This window comes from Phragmites australis, chromosome 9 (genome assembly GCF_958298935.1).
Source record: "Phragmites australis chromosome 9, lpPhrAust1.1, whole genome shotgun sequence".
NCBI lineage: Eukaryota > Viridiplantae > Streptophyta > Magnoliopsida > Poales > Poaceae > Phragmites > Phragmites australis.
This window is the reverse complement of record NC_084929.1, coordinates 1625414-1640828: the sequence shown is the minus strand read 5'-3', so window position 1 is coordinate 1640828 and position 15415 is coordinate 1625414. Positions and strand designations below refer to the sequence as shown.

General features: G+C 39.6%; 1 protein-coding gene across 2 annotated transcripts; it reads left to right on the top strand.

Annotated features, from left to right (window-relative positions):
- Nucleotides 1-8874: 8874 nt before the first annotated feature.
- Nucleotides 8875-13437, top strand: LOC133928333 (APETALA2-like protein 1). 2 transcript variants are annotated; one of them, XM_062374613.1, is made up of 10 exons: nucleotides 8875-9945; nucleotides 10036-10061; nucleotides 10160-10190; nucleotides 10283-10370; nucleotides 10464-10609; nucleotides 10861-10905; nucleotides 11035-11138; nucleotides 11256-11383; nucleotides 11761-11868; nucleotides 12832-13437. In XM_062374613.1, the coding sequence occupies exons 1-10, from the start codon at nucleotides 9440-9442 to the stop codon at nucleotides 13060-13062; spliced, it is 1413 nt and encodes a 470-aa protein (XP_062230597.1). In that variant the 5' UTR covers nucleotides 8875-9439; the 3' UTR covers nucleotides 13063-13437. The 2 variants fall into 2 exon arrangements, with proteins under 2 accessions (XP_062230597.1, XP_062230598.1); XM_062374614.1 differs by lacking the exon at nucleotides 10861-10905.
- Nucleotides 13438-15415: the final 1978 nt, after the last annotated feature.

Here is a 15415-nt window from a genome sequence, read left to right as displayed (position 1 = left end):
ATAGGTAGTGTCGTGTCGGTCCACGTGTCGAACCTTATGTCCAGGCATGACCCATGGCACGACAATCCCAATGAGTTTTTTTAGCATGTTAACCAATTATCATGTCTAAAATCGAAAAAATAGGTATCATCTGGAATAGAACTCGTGACTTTTGTGCTCAGTAGTAAAATACACTATCATTGTACCACAATTCATATGTGATATTAGCTCTAAATAAATTATATATATTCTAAAAATAAAAAATTTAAACGTTGTGCTATGTTGTACTGGCCCGGCGTGCTGCGCCTCCGGCCTAGCCATGGCCCGCCCTAGCCATACCGTACTGGCCCGACCTATTTCCCACCGAGACATGCCGTGCTTAAACCGAGCTAAAAATAATATGCCTCGAGCTGACTCATTTAACCCGATCCAGTTAGACAACTTTAAACGAGATTATATATATATATATATATATATATATATATATATATATATATATATATATATATATATCTCTTCTAGCTCGTGGTATTTTATTATCATCGTACTACATGGATGGACTGGTTCGGCCTTGAGTGGTGGGACCAGCAAAAACCCAAAATAGCAATGTGGGAATAGCTACAAAGGACCACCCCTGTCTCCTCAATAATTGGGGACACTGCAGCAAATAGTGCTGTGCACCTACCACTCGACTTTACTTTTCTGTCACTGCACCCCGGAAGATGAAGATGCCTCTACTCTCAAGTCTCAATCCTCCAACAGTAGCTTATCCCTTCATTGCTGCAACCTATACTTCTTTTTGTGTGTATGTTTAGAATTATGATTGCTATAGTACACTTGCCATGAGCGGGGGTTTCTTTCGTCATTAATTTTGACAGTACCAATTAGTTCAGATGAAATATCAGGAGACATAGAATCAAAATCTTACCATGGATTCAGCCTGAATTGGCGACATGCATGCATACCCTCTCCTGGTTTTCTTTATAAGAAAGAATAAATCGCAATACATGCTCTAGTTTTTTTTTACCCAGCTATAATATCTGATCATACAACTTAACGCACATCACACCCTGTACATACACCAACTCACAATTTTAAGACACTAAACCTATATTATACACATGCATGCTCTAGTTGTGTGAGCACATACAAGATTTCTCAAACACGCCTTGCTCTCATGGTGTTCCATCCCAACTACTACAATGTTTCTATCTACTTCTCACAAACGATGGGTCGTTGGTCCATCGATCAATCACTTGAGAAACACATGTTGATATCAAGTTGGATTGGGGGAGAGGAGAAATATCTCTGTCGGCTCACGAATCCTTTGGATGGGCGGCCCCGATCTCGCCGATAAATGCAGCCAATCAACGCGCACGAGAGAGTGGGTGGCGTCCAATCCTACCCTGAATGGCCAACTCCTGTGGACGTCTTTCACAGCTACACAGAATGCGCCACAGAGGATTATCGGTGACACGTGTCGCTCTCCAGGAGCCACATCAATCACTGTTCATCTTTTTTTTATGTCAATCAACCTGTGTGCCGGATCCGATAATTTCACAACAAACATTTCACGTTTTTTTTACTGGTGATATGATTTGAAAGGAGTTTCTGTTTATTTTTTTAGAGGAAAGGGGGTTCTGTTGATATTTAACTTTGGCGGTAATTAGGAAGGACCATGCTAGCGTTATACTATTGGGTCATGGACGGTAGGGTACTGTTCACATCAAATGACTTCTATTTAATTAGCCTGGTAGTTGTTGTCACAAAATAATGAACCAATCAATTGTCCTACTTTTATGAGTTCATTTTGTTTATTTCTAATGCTCGATGGGCAAACACTAAGTTGGATGCATCAAATGAATGTCAGATACTCCCGTACGGTTTGGTCCTAACTGACTGATGGGGCCATGCATTTTATAGCCCAACTGTGCAACTAGCACCGATGAATTCAAGTACCGAGTACTATTCAAAGGAGCTAAATTTGGTAAATTTGGACTGTATATATATATATATATATATATATATATATATATATATATATATATATTATATTTGGCACTCATAATAGTATGTACTCTACATACGTATTTTATTATATAAGGAGTATCTAATGTGATAAATGGTTTGTACATGGAGTATATAAGATTATTTAATGGTATGTATACTTTTTTTAAGATGGTTTGTATATATATTTTTTAGTATATTATATTTTATGTACAAATATAAAGGTATTATTAAAATCTATTAAAATTAATAGATTTTTTTTCAATTTTTTCATTTAATTCACATTGAAGTATCTTAGAACGAATATACAAGTATATCCATAGTGATAAAAAAGTATATCTAATTTATTTATAATATATTATAGTAAAAAAATATATTCTCAAAATACAGAGTAGTTTTTTTATATACATATCTCCCTATGCCCTGCGTCAAGTGGCGACGTACGTACTGCTTTCGTGCAGTACATTGACCTTCCATTTTCGGTAGGTTCGCGCATTAAAATCCGTGCCGAAAATCGCAAGACGCACGCACGGTCCAGTTGCAGCCTGTTCATCCCACGTAACCATTGCTCCTATCCGTTCGTGATTCCCTGTGGCTGCAAGTCCACGTACACTTACGCAGGTACACACGTTTTCTTGCCTCAAACTAATCAATGAAATACGCTTTTCTCGCCGATTACGACGTTTTGCTTCGCAATTAAGTGATTCTAGATTTTCTAGCATATATACATGTACGTGAAGGTGTGATATTTTTACTCTCTCTAGTCACAACCAATAAGATTGTTTTAAGTTGCGTGGATCAACCAATGCGTGCTATATTTTAGGGACGTGATAAGAGTGACAGGTATGATAACGGTAACTAATTATGATTATTAACTGTTACCAATATATTGTTCTGTATAGTGAATTTATCTATTAAAGAAAATAGAAAATATCATGTGCACAAAACTATATTGATGAACATATACATCAACTCAATCTAATTCATCGGATTTAATATCGTTGGTCCAAGTGAGAGGTACCACTTTGGCCATCAAAATTTGATCCATATATATATATGTACTGTAGTTCACTGTTGCTTCACTTCGCATTTACGATAAAAAAAATAGTAGAGTTACGACTCACAAGATAGATTAATTACTACAAACATATATAGTCGTAACTTGGTACCTTATCCAGTCGTAATTATACATTTTTTTATTATTTGATCGTAACTGGATCACCTCTGCACATACCCCTAGTTACGATAAAAAAACAGTATAGTTGCTATCGTAACTGACTTTTTTGTCATATGATTATAACTCAACTATTTGTACTGTTGTAACTGGCTATTTTCTTAGTCGTAATTGTGATCGCAACTGGGTCACCTCTGCGTGCACCTTAGTTATAATCCAAAAAGTAGTATAGTTTCTATCGTAACTGATTTTTTTATCATATGATCGTAATTTAACTATCTATACTGCCGTAACTGACTATTTTCTTAGTCGTAATTGGGGGTGACGCAACAGTAAACTACAATACTTCTCGTAATTATATACTTTTTATCATATAATCGTAACTTACCTATATATACCATCGTAACTGACTAGTTTCTTAGTCGTAACTGGAGCGGTGTGAAGGTGGCTACAACAACTGAGGGTGACGCAACGTAGTTCACTGTTGCGCCTAGACGCAGAATAAACTTGTCGTGTGTGTGTGTATATATATATATATATATATAGCATGTTTCATACTCCCAGGAGTATGTACTCCCATATACGTATTTTATAACATAGAGAGTATCTCATGTGGTAAATAGTATGTATATAGAGCATATAAGTATATAAGATCATCCAAGTAGTACCTATACTTTTTAGTGGTTTGTACATATTTTTTTTTTACTACATTACATTTTACGTACAAATATAAAGATATTATCAAAATCTATTAAAATTGATGGACTTCTTTTTAATTTTTCATATAGTTCACATCGAAGTATCTTATAATGAGTATATACGTATACTTATAGTGATAAAAGAGTATATACAATTCATTTATGTGATATATCGTAGTAAAGAGTATGTACTCTGAACTAGTATATATATATATATATATATATATATATATATATATATATATATATATATATATATATATATATATATATATATATATATATATATATATATATATATATATATATATATATATATATACTATACGGTGTGTACGGTAGAGGTTCACATCCTTTTGTACGGTCGTACAGCACCGCCCAGGCTCTAGATCGAGGAAATCAACCTCCCCCGTCCACCTCTCGGTGTTTCCATCCTTTCTTAGCTCTTCCGAGACAAGCACCATCACAAATCTACCGACGTATCTCATATAAGATCACCGCTGTGTATGCTGTGTGGCATCTGAAAACAAATTTCATTTTTTTACTCTTTTTTCTAGAGTATTTTTTTTACTCTATTATGTATGCGTATACACAAATCTAATTTCAAATCCTGGCCTCAGAATCCTAAAACTCTGCTAAATTTTTAGGAACAAAGGAGACAGAACAATTAAAGATCCCTGCCTCAAATCTAACGATTTTTTTTAATATTATATTTCTGTACAGATATTTCTAAAATAGTATCGAAAACGAGGAAATTTTAAAAATAATATCTATTCGCCGTATCGTATGGCAAAATCTTGTTTTCGCCGTATCGTATGGCAAAAATACTATTTTCGCCGTACGGTATGACGAAAATATCTGACGTGACACCGGTGGCAGTATAGGGGTGCATGGCTATAGTTACGAGGCAATTTTCGTCGTACGCTTTGACGAAAATTAGTTTTCACCAAACTGTACGACGAAAACTGTATTTTCGCCATACGGGACGATGAAAAATACGGATATAATCGCGACCTGCGCCCGCACACCGTGTCGTCTCGGTTGCGACCGTGCAGAGAGGAGCACACGAGCAGAGAGGAGAAGAGAGGAGAAAAGAGGAAGAAGAGAGGAGGAAGAAGGGAGGAGGTAGGAGAAGAAGGAGGAGGAAGGAGAAGGGGAGGAGGAAGAAGAAGCGTTGATGTAATTTTTTTTCTTTTTATTGTGTTTTTAGATGTATATCTATCGATCTATTTGCATTTAGATTGACTTAGAGACTAGCAAAATAATGTGGGGTTTGTAAATATTTATTTTAGGTTGAAATCTTTGTATTAATTATTATAGTATTAGGTTAAGAAAAATAAAATTTATGTACGTGCAAAAATTAGATATCGGTACTCTAATTAAGATGATGTATATAAGATTATATTGTAGGATTGTATTATTATATGTTACACTAAAGTACGGCATTTATTGAATTATTTGCAACTTAGAACTAGTGGTTTGTAACAGAAAGCAATAAAATAAATTGAGGATCCAAAAAGTAATACAGCACCAAAGTATTTGTATTAAAATTTTAAAATTCAGTTAACATTATATTTTTGAAAAATCGCAAGACTCATAATATCAAATAGTATTAATTAGTAAGTTGTTGCGAATTAATTCTATTAAATTTATTGGTGCTAGTAATATATTTATTTAATAATGATATCTCAATGTAGATTTAGGACAGTAATATGGATTATATTTTAGGCACCAAAGATTATAGTACTTTTCATTGTAGGACAAGCAACGCTGGGTCGATATGGCCATTGCGTTTATCAATTTTAAGGTAATCGTAATGTATGAATGTAATTGATTTTTATTTATAATTGATATATTTTTTATGATAGTTATGTTAAACTCTATAAAGCTTAGAGTATTCTATGGAAATGATAAAATCCGTAACGGTCCAGCAGGTATTGATTTGAGCAATTTTTCATTTACCATCTTTGAGCACCTAAATCTTAAGGGTACAAGGATTAAGGAGATGAAAATATGGTTCACCTAATACTTTCAGCTTGACTCTCAGATTTATTCTGTTACGGTGTAATATATGTGGACTCGTATGTTAAATCCAGTTTATTGGGAGTTAAAACCGGTGCATCGGACGAACAAGTGTTTAAAATGGTTGGAGTGGTGCAGGCGGCGTCAGGCTGAGTTCAATATCCTGGTGTAACCATGGGCAAGAAAAGCGGATGATAGTAGCAGTGCAACACCTCCACCGAAAGAAGAGGATACACACTGGCATGCAGTGTCGGTGGAGGAAGTTGAACAAATGCAGACGACTAGGGCAGATGTTGTTATGCATAGATGGACGACAGAGGTTGAGGAGGGTCAGGCTGATAAGGGGAGGAAATTGAAGAAATCATTGTGGAGCTCGAGAACATGGACCGTAATGCAATTCATGAGGAAGAAGCTTTATTAGAATTTGTAAATGAAGGTGAAGATGATGGTGATGATGAGGATGATAAAGATGATGACTGCTCTAATATTGTCATCCTAGATGAATGGAACTTGCCTGGCAAAGAGAGGATGCAAGTTACGAGTACGACAAGCCTCGATATAGACTATACGAGTACCCCTAGTATAGCGACACAGATCACTCATGTGGGCCTTTCCATATGATTTTATGCAATCTCTTACTAATCTCTCCTCTTGTTTTTTTTCGAGTCTCCTCCACCTCTCTGCGACTTCAGGCAATGGCTCGACATGGAGCAAAATAAGGATCAGAAGCGCTAGGTGGACATGGAGATGCGGTGGAGGAGGGAAGCTTATCAACACCGAGAGTACGAGCGATATCAGGATGAAGCGGCAGGAGAACGAGCGCATCAGGAACGCATCGAAGGAGCGCGCCGTGGTTCAAGCAAGCGAAGCAGAGAGGAAAAAGAAGCGAGAGAGGGCCCGTCGCGCTAAGTCGGCAGGACCTGATGCCCAAAGAAAGGGCAAGTATCATAGGTGCACTCCGTAGAGAGCATCTATTGTACCCAGCCTATTTCTATTCTCTAAGGCATATTTGGTTTAGCAGCAGCACGCTATTAGGTTACTCTTTAGGCATACCGTACATGCAAATATTTATTGTCGACACCTCTTTATGGTTAGGGTCTATTCGCGCTACGACAAAAAACTTTATATCACATGTAATATTCATCAGCTTATGTAATCTCTGTACTGGGTTCTATGCAACTTATGCTTTACAACTACTACTATAGCCTACCATGTAATATTTATCAGCTACCTCCCATTATCGAACAAGCGATTCTACGATTTATTTTACATCTTTTCATTCCGTTTCAGCAATAAGTTCAATCGCAAAATAAAAAAGAAATACAATATTTCATTAACAGAACAAATTTTTTTTTTGCCATTACGACGCGTGAGATAGGGCTCACGGGCCCACATAGAAGGGAGGGTCCACGCTGCGGGATTTTCCAGCCTCCCGTTTGGCGATATTTATTTTTTACCGTACGGTTTGGTGATAACTAATTTTCGTCAAACTATATGGTGAAAATTGCCTCGTAACTGCAGCCATGCACCCCAGTGCTGCCGTCGACGCCACGTCAGCAATTTTTGTCGTATGGTATGGTGAAAATAATATTTCACCATATAATAGGGCGAATAGGTATTACTTTTAAATTTTTTTCGTTTTCGGTACTATTTCTGTAATATCGAAATAATATAATATTAAAAAAAATTAAATCTAACGGCAAAGGCAGCCCGTACTGTGATGAAGGCAGGAGACTGAGGAGAGGAGCAAGAAGCATCTGCCCCAAACTGAAAGAGGGAATATATTTCCCTCTAGCCATAGCTAGGTATTATGGCTAGGTACGAAGCTAGAGCTACGAAATTCTGAGTATATATTCCAACATATTTAAATTTAAATGATATATACATTTAAAATTATTGGGAAAAATATAAACCCCTAAAAGTCACTTGAATTTTGACTTCCCAAAAGTTATTTTATTGCAAAACCCCCCAAGATTTGATTTTGTTGCAAAAACACCTCCAATTTTTTTAAAAAAATCACAATTTTTTTTAAAAAAAAACTAGAGACAATTATAAGACATTTTGTGATTTTTTAAAATAATATCCTTTGCATCATATTTCATGGAGAGTAAGTTTGAAAAAAAGAAAAATGTGCAGCTCATTTATCAATTCGAGTTAAATGCATAGTTAATTATTTACTAATCCAAAAACAAATTTTTTTAGTCTTCTTACATGATCCTCTATATTCTAAAAATACATGAAATCTTAAAATAGTTATTGTAACGTGCAGGATTGAGTAAATGTGTTGCATATAGATTAATTCATAACTAATCCATAACACCTAAAAATTAGTGAAACTACTTTTATTAGTTTACTTAAATAATTATTTATATAGGAAAAATAATGGTAGACATGAAAAAGTTAAAATAACACGAGTTAATAAATGGGCTGCACATTTTTCTTTTTTTCCAACTTCCTCTCCATGAAATATGATTCAAAGGATATTATTTTTGAAAACAAAATTCACAGAACATCTTAGAATTGTCTCTAGTTTTTTTAATTGTTTTGTAATTTTTTATTTTTTTGAATTTTTGGAGGATTTTTTTGCAACAAAGTCAAATTTTTTGAGGGTTTTTTTGCAACAAAATAACTTTTGGGGGGAAAGTCAAAATCCAAGTGACTTTGGGGGTTTGCATTTTTTGCAAAATTATATGATGTATAAGAGGGTAAAATTAAATAGTTGATAATTGAGATTTAATTTTTCTTTGGTGCCAATACACTCGGGTGAAATAGTGTAGCTTCGCCTGTGGCAATAGCAGAGCATGCATCTGCCATACTAGCACAAATTTTTTTTTTCCCTCCATCCTTTCTTTTCCCCCTTTGGCCAAATCCAGCGCCGCAGCAGGCATCAAATCGGACGACGGAGAGACGAAACAGGGTGCCCAAATCAGGAAGGATTTAAGGTTTACCGGCTGTCACCGGCGACCCCCGCGGCAATATATATTACCCGCATCTTTTTCTCCCTCCACACACGCACTTCTGATCCTCCCCCTCCTCCTCCTCCTCCACCTCCGTCAGCTACCGCTACCGCCACCGCTCGCCGGTGCCGGCCTCCGGGTTACGGAAAGGTCCCGCCTTTCCCTCCAAAACCCCACCTTTCTCCACCGCTCCTTGCTGGCTGACTAGCCAGCTCTGCGTTGATTGGTGGGTCGCTCTTGATTCGTGAAGCGACAGTAGGATCGTGCCGTTCGGTTGCGTGCAGGATGGTCGTCAAGGATTGGGAGTGAGGAGGCAGCTCGACCGGTCGTGGAGCCTAAATGTACCGCAAGAACGAATCGGCACTCTCCTGCTTCTACCTCTACCTCCTCTGGTTCTTCTTCATGAAATACACCAGCCGAGCAAGTTGACTGCGATTACGATTGAGATCGTTGTCGCTTGGTCTGCGAACGCGAGGTGATTCTGGTCTGGTTGTTTGGTCCAGCAAGAATCACGAGGTGTTGGGAGCTGAAATTTTGGCAAGGAGGAGGAGCTTGAGCTGGATCTGAACGTGGCCGAGGTGGCGCCGGAGAAGCCGGCGACGATGGCGACGAGCGACTCCGGCTCGTCGGAGTCGTCGGTGCTGAACGCGGAGGCGTACGGCGGCGGGAGCGCCGCGACCGCGCCGGTGGAGGAGGGCTCCAGCTTGACGCCCCCGCCGCCGGCCGTGCTCGAGTTCAGCATCCTGAGGAGCTCGGCGTCGGCCAAGGTCAACAGCGACGCGGGCGGCGCTGACGACGACGCCACGCCGTCGCCGCCGCGTCAGCAGCAGCACCTCATCACCCGGGAGCTCTTCCCGGCAGCCGCCGGCCCGCCGCGGCCCGTGCCGCAGCATTGGGCCGAGCTCGGGTTCTTCCGCGCCGAGCCGCCGCACCCGCAGCAGGACATCAGAATCCTGCCGCACCCGCACCCGCACGCGCCACCGCCGGCGCCGCCGCCGATGCAGCCGCAGGCGGCCAAGAAGAGCCGCCGCGGCCCGCGCTCCCGCAGCTCTCAGTACCGCGGGGTCACCTTCTACCGCCGCACCGGCCGCTGGGAATCCCATATTTGGTCAGTACACCAATCATCTCTTCTTCTTTTAGCTATCAACCGATCATTTCTAATACAAATTTTCCGCCTTCTTGTTCCTTGGTAATGCAGGGATTGCGGCAAGCAAGTTTACTTAGGTGAGCAGACTAGATCGACTCCGCTAATTAATTTTTATAATTCTTTTGTTCCTGAACTCAAATCATCTTCTAACTGACGAGTGGTCTGAACAATACAGGTGGATTTGACACTGCTCATGCTGCTGCAAGGTATGCGCAGAATTGTGCTCTGAACCCTGGACTGAATTCCTTTCCACTCTGTTCCATCAACATAATCTTGGAACGTGTTACATGTCTCACAGGGCGTACGATCGAGCAGCGATCAAGTTCCGCGGCGTCGACGCGGACATAAACTTCAACCTCAGTGATTATGAGGACGACATGAAGCAGGTGAGGAACCAACTCTGCATGTTCTTGCAACATTGAGTGAACTATCTGCAGCTGAACATGACATGCCATGGCCTGCCCTCTCTGGTGCACCAGATGAAGATCCTATCCAAGGAGGAGTTTGTGCACGTCCTGCGACGGCAGAGCACCGGGTTCTCGCGGGGCAGTTCCAAGTACAGAGGCGTCACCCTGCACAAGTGCGGCCGGTGGGAGGCTCGCATGGGGCAGTTCCTCGGCAAGAAGTAAGAACACTTCACAACCTGAATTACTACATACTGTTGAGATGCCATAAATCCTTGCGATTGTGCCTATCTCATCTCATGCTAGGGTCATGAATACTTGGTACATGAATTCCCATGATTTACTGATTGGTACTAGTTTAGGAAGGTTAGACACTGGTTGCTTAATGGTTGTTTCAACAAAAGAAATTAAGAGAAAAAAGAGCAGTGGATAGGGAATTCCTCACCGGTGGGAACGCCATGCTTGGGTGCAGGTACATATATCTTGGGCTATTCGACAGCGAAGTAGAGGCTGCAAGGTTGCTGATCTTGGATTCTGCCATTGATGCAAAAAAAAAAAAGTTTTACTTTGTCTGTTGAATTCCAAAGGGTTCAGTACCGACTCGATTCTTCTTTGTTGTTTTTCTTCTTTCCGTTTCAAACTTCAGGGCTTATGATAAGGCCGCGATCAAATGCAACGGTAGAGAAGCCGTGACGAACTTCGAGCCAAGCACATATGATGGGGAGCTGCTGGCTGAAGTTGGTGCTGAAGGTAGCACTCTGAGAAATTTAATCAGTTTTTTCTTAAGCTGTAACAAAGTTAGCTCATGAACTTGTATTTTGAACTGACTTATTGAAAAAACTCCAATTTGGTTGCGTTCTTCTGTAGGTGCTGAGGTTGATCTGAACTTGAGCATATCTCAACCAGCTTCTCAGAGCCCGAAAAGGGACAAGAACTCCCTTGGTCTGCAACTCCACCATGGATCATTTGAAGGCTCCGAATTGAAAAGATCAAAGGCAAGTGCACACGTTTCTTTGACAAGTTGCAAAATCAGTAAAGTTACCTGATGCACTATGTGCAAAGTAACCAAGCTTCGCTATCACCATGCTAGTGACATAAGTATCATGCCTCTTGTGGATCAAGTCTTTTTCATATTGTACTTCAGAGACCCTATTTCTACAGCTGTTGTCCAATTTTCATTTCACTGCCCTCAGAAGTCGGACTCATGAGGCAAATTATTTTGTCTCATAGTAACAAGTTTATCTTTTCTGAGTGATCACCACAGTTGAGCAGACATACCTATTCATTTTTCCTACCAGAAGAAATTGTTTAAGATGTTATGGAATATGAAGCTGTTGATAATTCAACTGAAAATCTTTTACTTCTTGTGCAGATTGATGCTCCCTCTGAACTGGAGGGCCGCCCTTATCGGTTCCCTCTTCTGACCGAGCATCCACCAATCTGGCCTGGCCAATCTCATCCCTTCTTTTCAAATAATGAGGTTAGGTGATACTAAATTACTAATTTATAGGCAATTACTTTAGCTCCCTAATCTGCACAGTTGCAAAGATGCTTTGAGCATCACATGGTTTGATTGAACCGTCCGCATTCTGGCACCAATCTTAAACGTAATCTTGACCATCTGATGAACAGTTTGTGCAGACTGAACACGTTCAGATTTTAGATTTATAGTTACTTTCATTTACTTGCATTTCTTGTGTGGCTATCAATGTAGCTCTAGTCTTACATCAACACTTCATTTCCTTGGATTCTACAGTCCACCCATTTCCTGTCGATCTCGAGATATTAATGTGTAGCACAGGTTTCTTATGTAGGACCTTGAATTTTCTGAGATGGTCTACTCTGAAAACAGTAATAGTTGCCTTAGGAATAGAGACATGCTTGATTTTTTCCTTCAAAAGGAACATCCTAGAGAGATGACAATTTGACATTAGGATACGATAATCCATCAGTCAACTATACCTGCCTGCGGCTAAGAACCTTTGAATGTTTCCTTTTTTTATTTTTCGTATCTTATAAAAGTGGTAAGTATGACTGTTGTTCAAACCTTCCTTGAAAACAAAAGATAGTCAGGAAGTTGCCATCTTGTAATGCAATAATGGAATTGGAAATAATAAATTTGCTATTAGTTTCAAATAAACGTAGTTTACCATTCAACCTGAGAGTTTGGTCAAATTGAGCTCTCCAACTTTTCAACTCCTAAACTTTAAGAGCAGGCTTAGATGTCATTCTCTTATTCTCTAGGACGGAAAGTTGAGGTTGACATTTCGATCTCGGCTCCCTGTCCAACTGAACTGATGGAAAGACTAGCTTCGAAAAGGCACCAGGCATTAGGATTTAACTCATGCCTTCACCACCACAAGTTTTCAGTAATTGTTGCTCAATTTCTTTCTGAATTCATCCTATATCAGTATGCCGTATAAACTGTTCTTGCTTTTTGCAGGATGCATCCATAGATCATAGCAGGAGGCCAGTGGGAGGCACAGGGGGTGTTACCAGCTGGGCATGGAAGGTGGCCGCCCCTCCTCCCGCCCTGCCATTGCCGCTGCTCTCGTCGTCGTCGCCGTCCGCTGCAGCATCATCAGGATTCTCCAATACCGCCACGACAGCTGCCCACGCCGCCTCATCGGCCTCCCACCGGTTCCACCCGCCGTCGTCGAGCCGCCACCGCTGAAAATTAAGAAGCCACACTGTAAATTTGCTGGGAAGCCGGCATTTTTTTCTCTCCCGGCGTTGCAACTTTTTTGGGTTTTGCGCCGGGGTGGTTTCTTGTTATCTTGTAGTGGAGTGGATTCGTGACTGTATTAGCATACTGCCCAAGTGGAATGCCTCTCTCTTGACACTCTCTGCACGATGTTCTGGGAGTTCTTGTTGCTGGACATTGACTAACTTCACCGTCTGAGATTGATCTATACATTGTTGTAGAGAATCACTGTTGAAATTATTTACAGAATTATAGGTATCATAAGTCACTCTACTTGTGGACAAATTTCAGGAAGATTACTCCAGTTCCTTTCTTGGCTGTGAATTCGGTTCTTGTCCTGCTTTAGAGCACTTGCCTCCTGTCTTGTACTGTTGTTGTTTGTTCTTGTACAGTTACAAGATTTGGATGGTGAAGCATTTGGTGCAAGAATATATGCTTGCATCTGTATTGGAATTTAGAAATCATACAGGTCTTCTTTTTTTGGTATAGTAGACTGACAGAGCCTTTTACTTTGGTCATGTTGAATTGTGGTATTAGTTTCCAATGCAACCTTATCGTGGTGAAATGGATTCATGCAAAGAAGAAAACTGTCAAAATAGCACATCAGTAAAAGTCAGGTAGTTTTCTTCGCAATTTCTTCCAGGAACAGACATGCTACTCTATATGAAGTTCAAAGATCAAACCAACGGCTGCTGTCGACGAAAAGGAGGCGAAAACCCTAAGGAATCCGTCACGTGAAGGTGCACTTTTGACGCCCACTAGATACGTACTAGATTACTTAACAGATTCCTTCTTGAATCGCGGGTGCATTGAGATTTGAGCACTGCCGCCAGTTCATCGATTCACTCCGTCTCATGATCTCGATGCTGCAACATGGGTGCATGCATGGTATGGTAGAACTAGAACCAATCCCATGCATGGCTTCCTTTGATCTGTTGCTTAATTGTTTCCGTGTGCCTCTGAAGGTGTTTATAATATCAAGGACACCAATTGCGACACAAGTTGACATCAACTTTACAATGGAATTAAGCAACATATATATAAGATCTAGTTGACAGAGAAATGAGTATAAGACTATCGAGGAGTTGTGTGACATCTTTGCGAGGCTGCTTTTGTTATTATAGTAAATTCTTTTCGCAACATAGGCATATTGACCTTGTTTTTATTTAAATGAGCACCGGAGGTGAGGATGTCCTCTGAGATTTTATTAAGAGTATGCCGAGCCTCGAACCCAGACCGACTCAGTGAGAACATGCTTAACTGACCGTTAGCACTGTGAGAGGCAGAATGTATTTTCTTGCGTATAAGTCATGCTTTTCCAAAAAAAAAACCCTAAAAAGAAAATAGCTCGATCATAGCCTTGTACGTATTTTTTTAGTTTTATTATGCCTAGTAATTCACATCTTCAGATTGATTTTCTTATATATTTTGAGCTACAGGGTACAGTATGAGGCTACCATTGGTTTAAACATATACACCAATTAATAAAGATAAACCACAGATATTCTGAAACATGGAACAAATCATAACTACGCCAGAAGTAGTCTGTTGATACCCCCAAGTCTGTCCCTTCATTATTCCTTCCTAGAAAGGACCCCCTACAAATATTAATTCAAAGAACAACTAATCATCTATTAGATCACCGACAAACGACCATCTGGTACCATCTTGTAAAACAAATTGATAATTTGTATATCCCTTGCGATGATAAGAACATGGATAATACCCTATTTGGATTTTTTAAGGATAAGAGCTGTCCTTGTTTTCTTCCATGTGGTGGGTCACTCTCTCTCTCCTTTTTGGCAATATTCTTCCTCCGAAAGGAAATATATTACTATTTTTCGCAGCCCTGAATTGCGTCACTGCTTACGTTAATTCCCAATGGGATAGTAATAATCTAACAATCTATTAATATTGCATGACATGCATCATGGAAGAGTACAAATTAAACAAATGGGTATGTATGTCGTACAGCAAGTACTATATATATTAGCCCAGTCCTAATGGCATTGTTAATTTATATATGCTGGTGTGATTGATTCCTTAATTGTATTATGTGTACTCGAAGGATCAGTTTATTTCATTTTAAAAGTAGTCCTATATATAATTAAAGTTGTTTGATGGAGATAATCTTTTCTACTCTGTGGACAGAGTAACATGTGAACAGTACACATGCACTTATCTTTTAGTATTCTCTACTTTTTTAAACAGCATGACTTCTAAGTCTTGTGTTGTGTATTGGCTGACCTTAATCATATGTAATGTCATAAATTTATTACTCCATAAATTCCGGCAAAAATAATCGGTTGTAGTAATCTAGAGC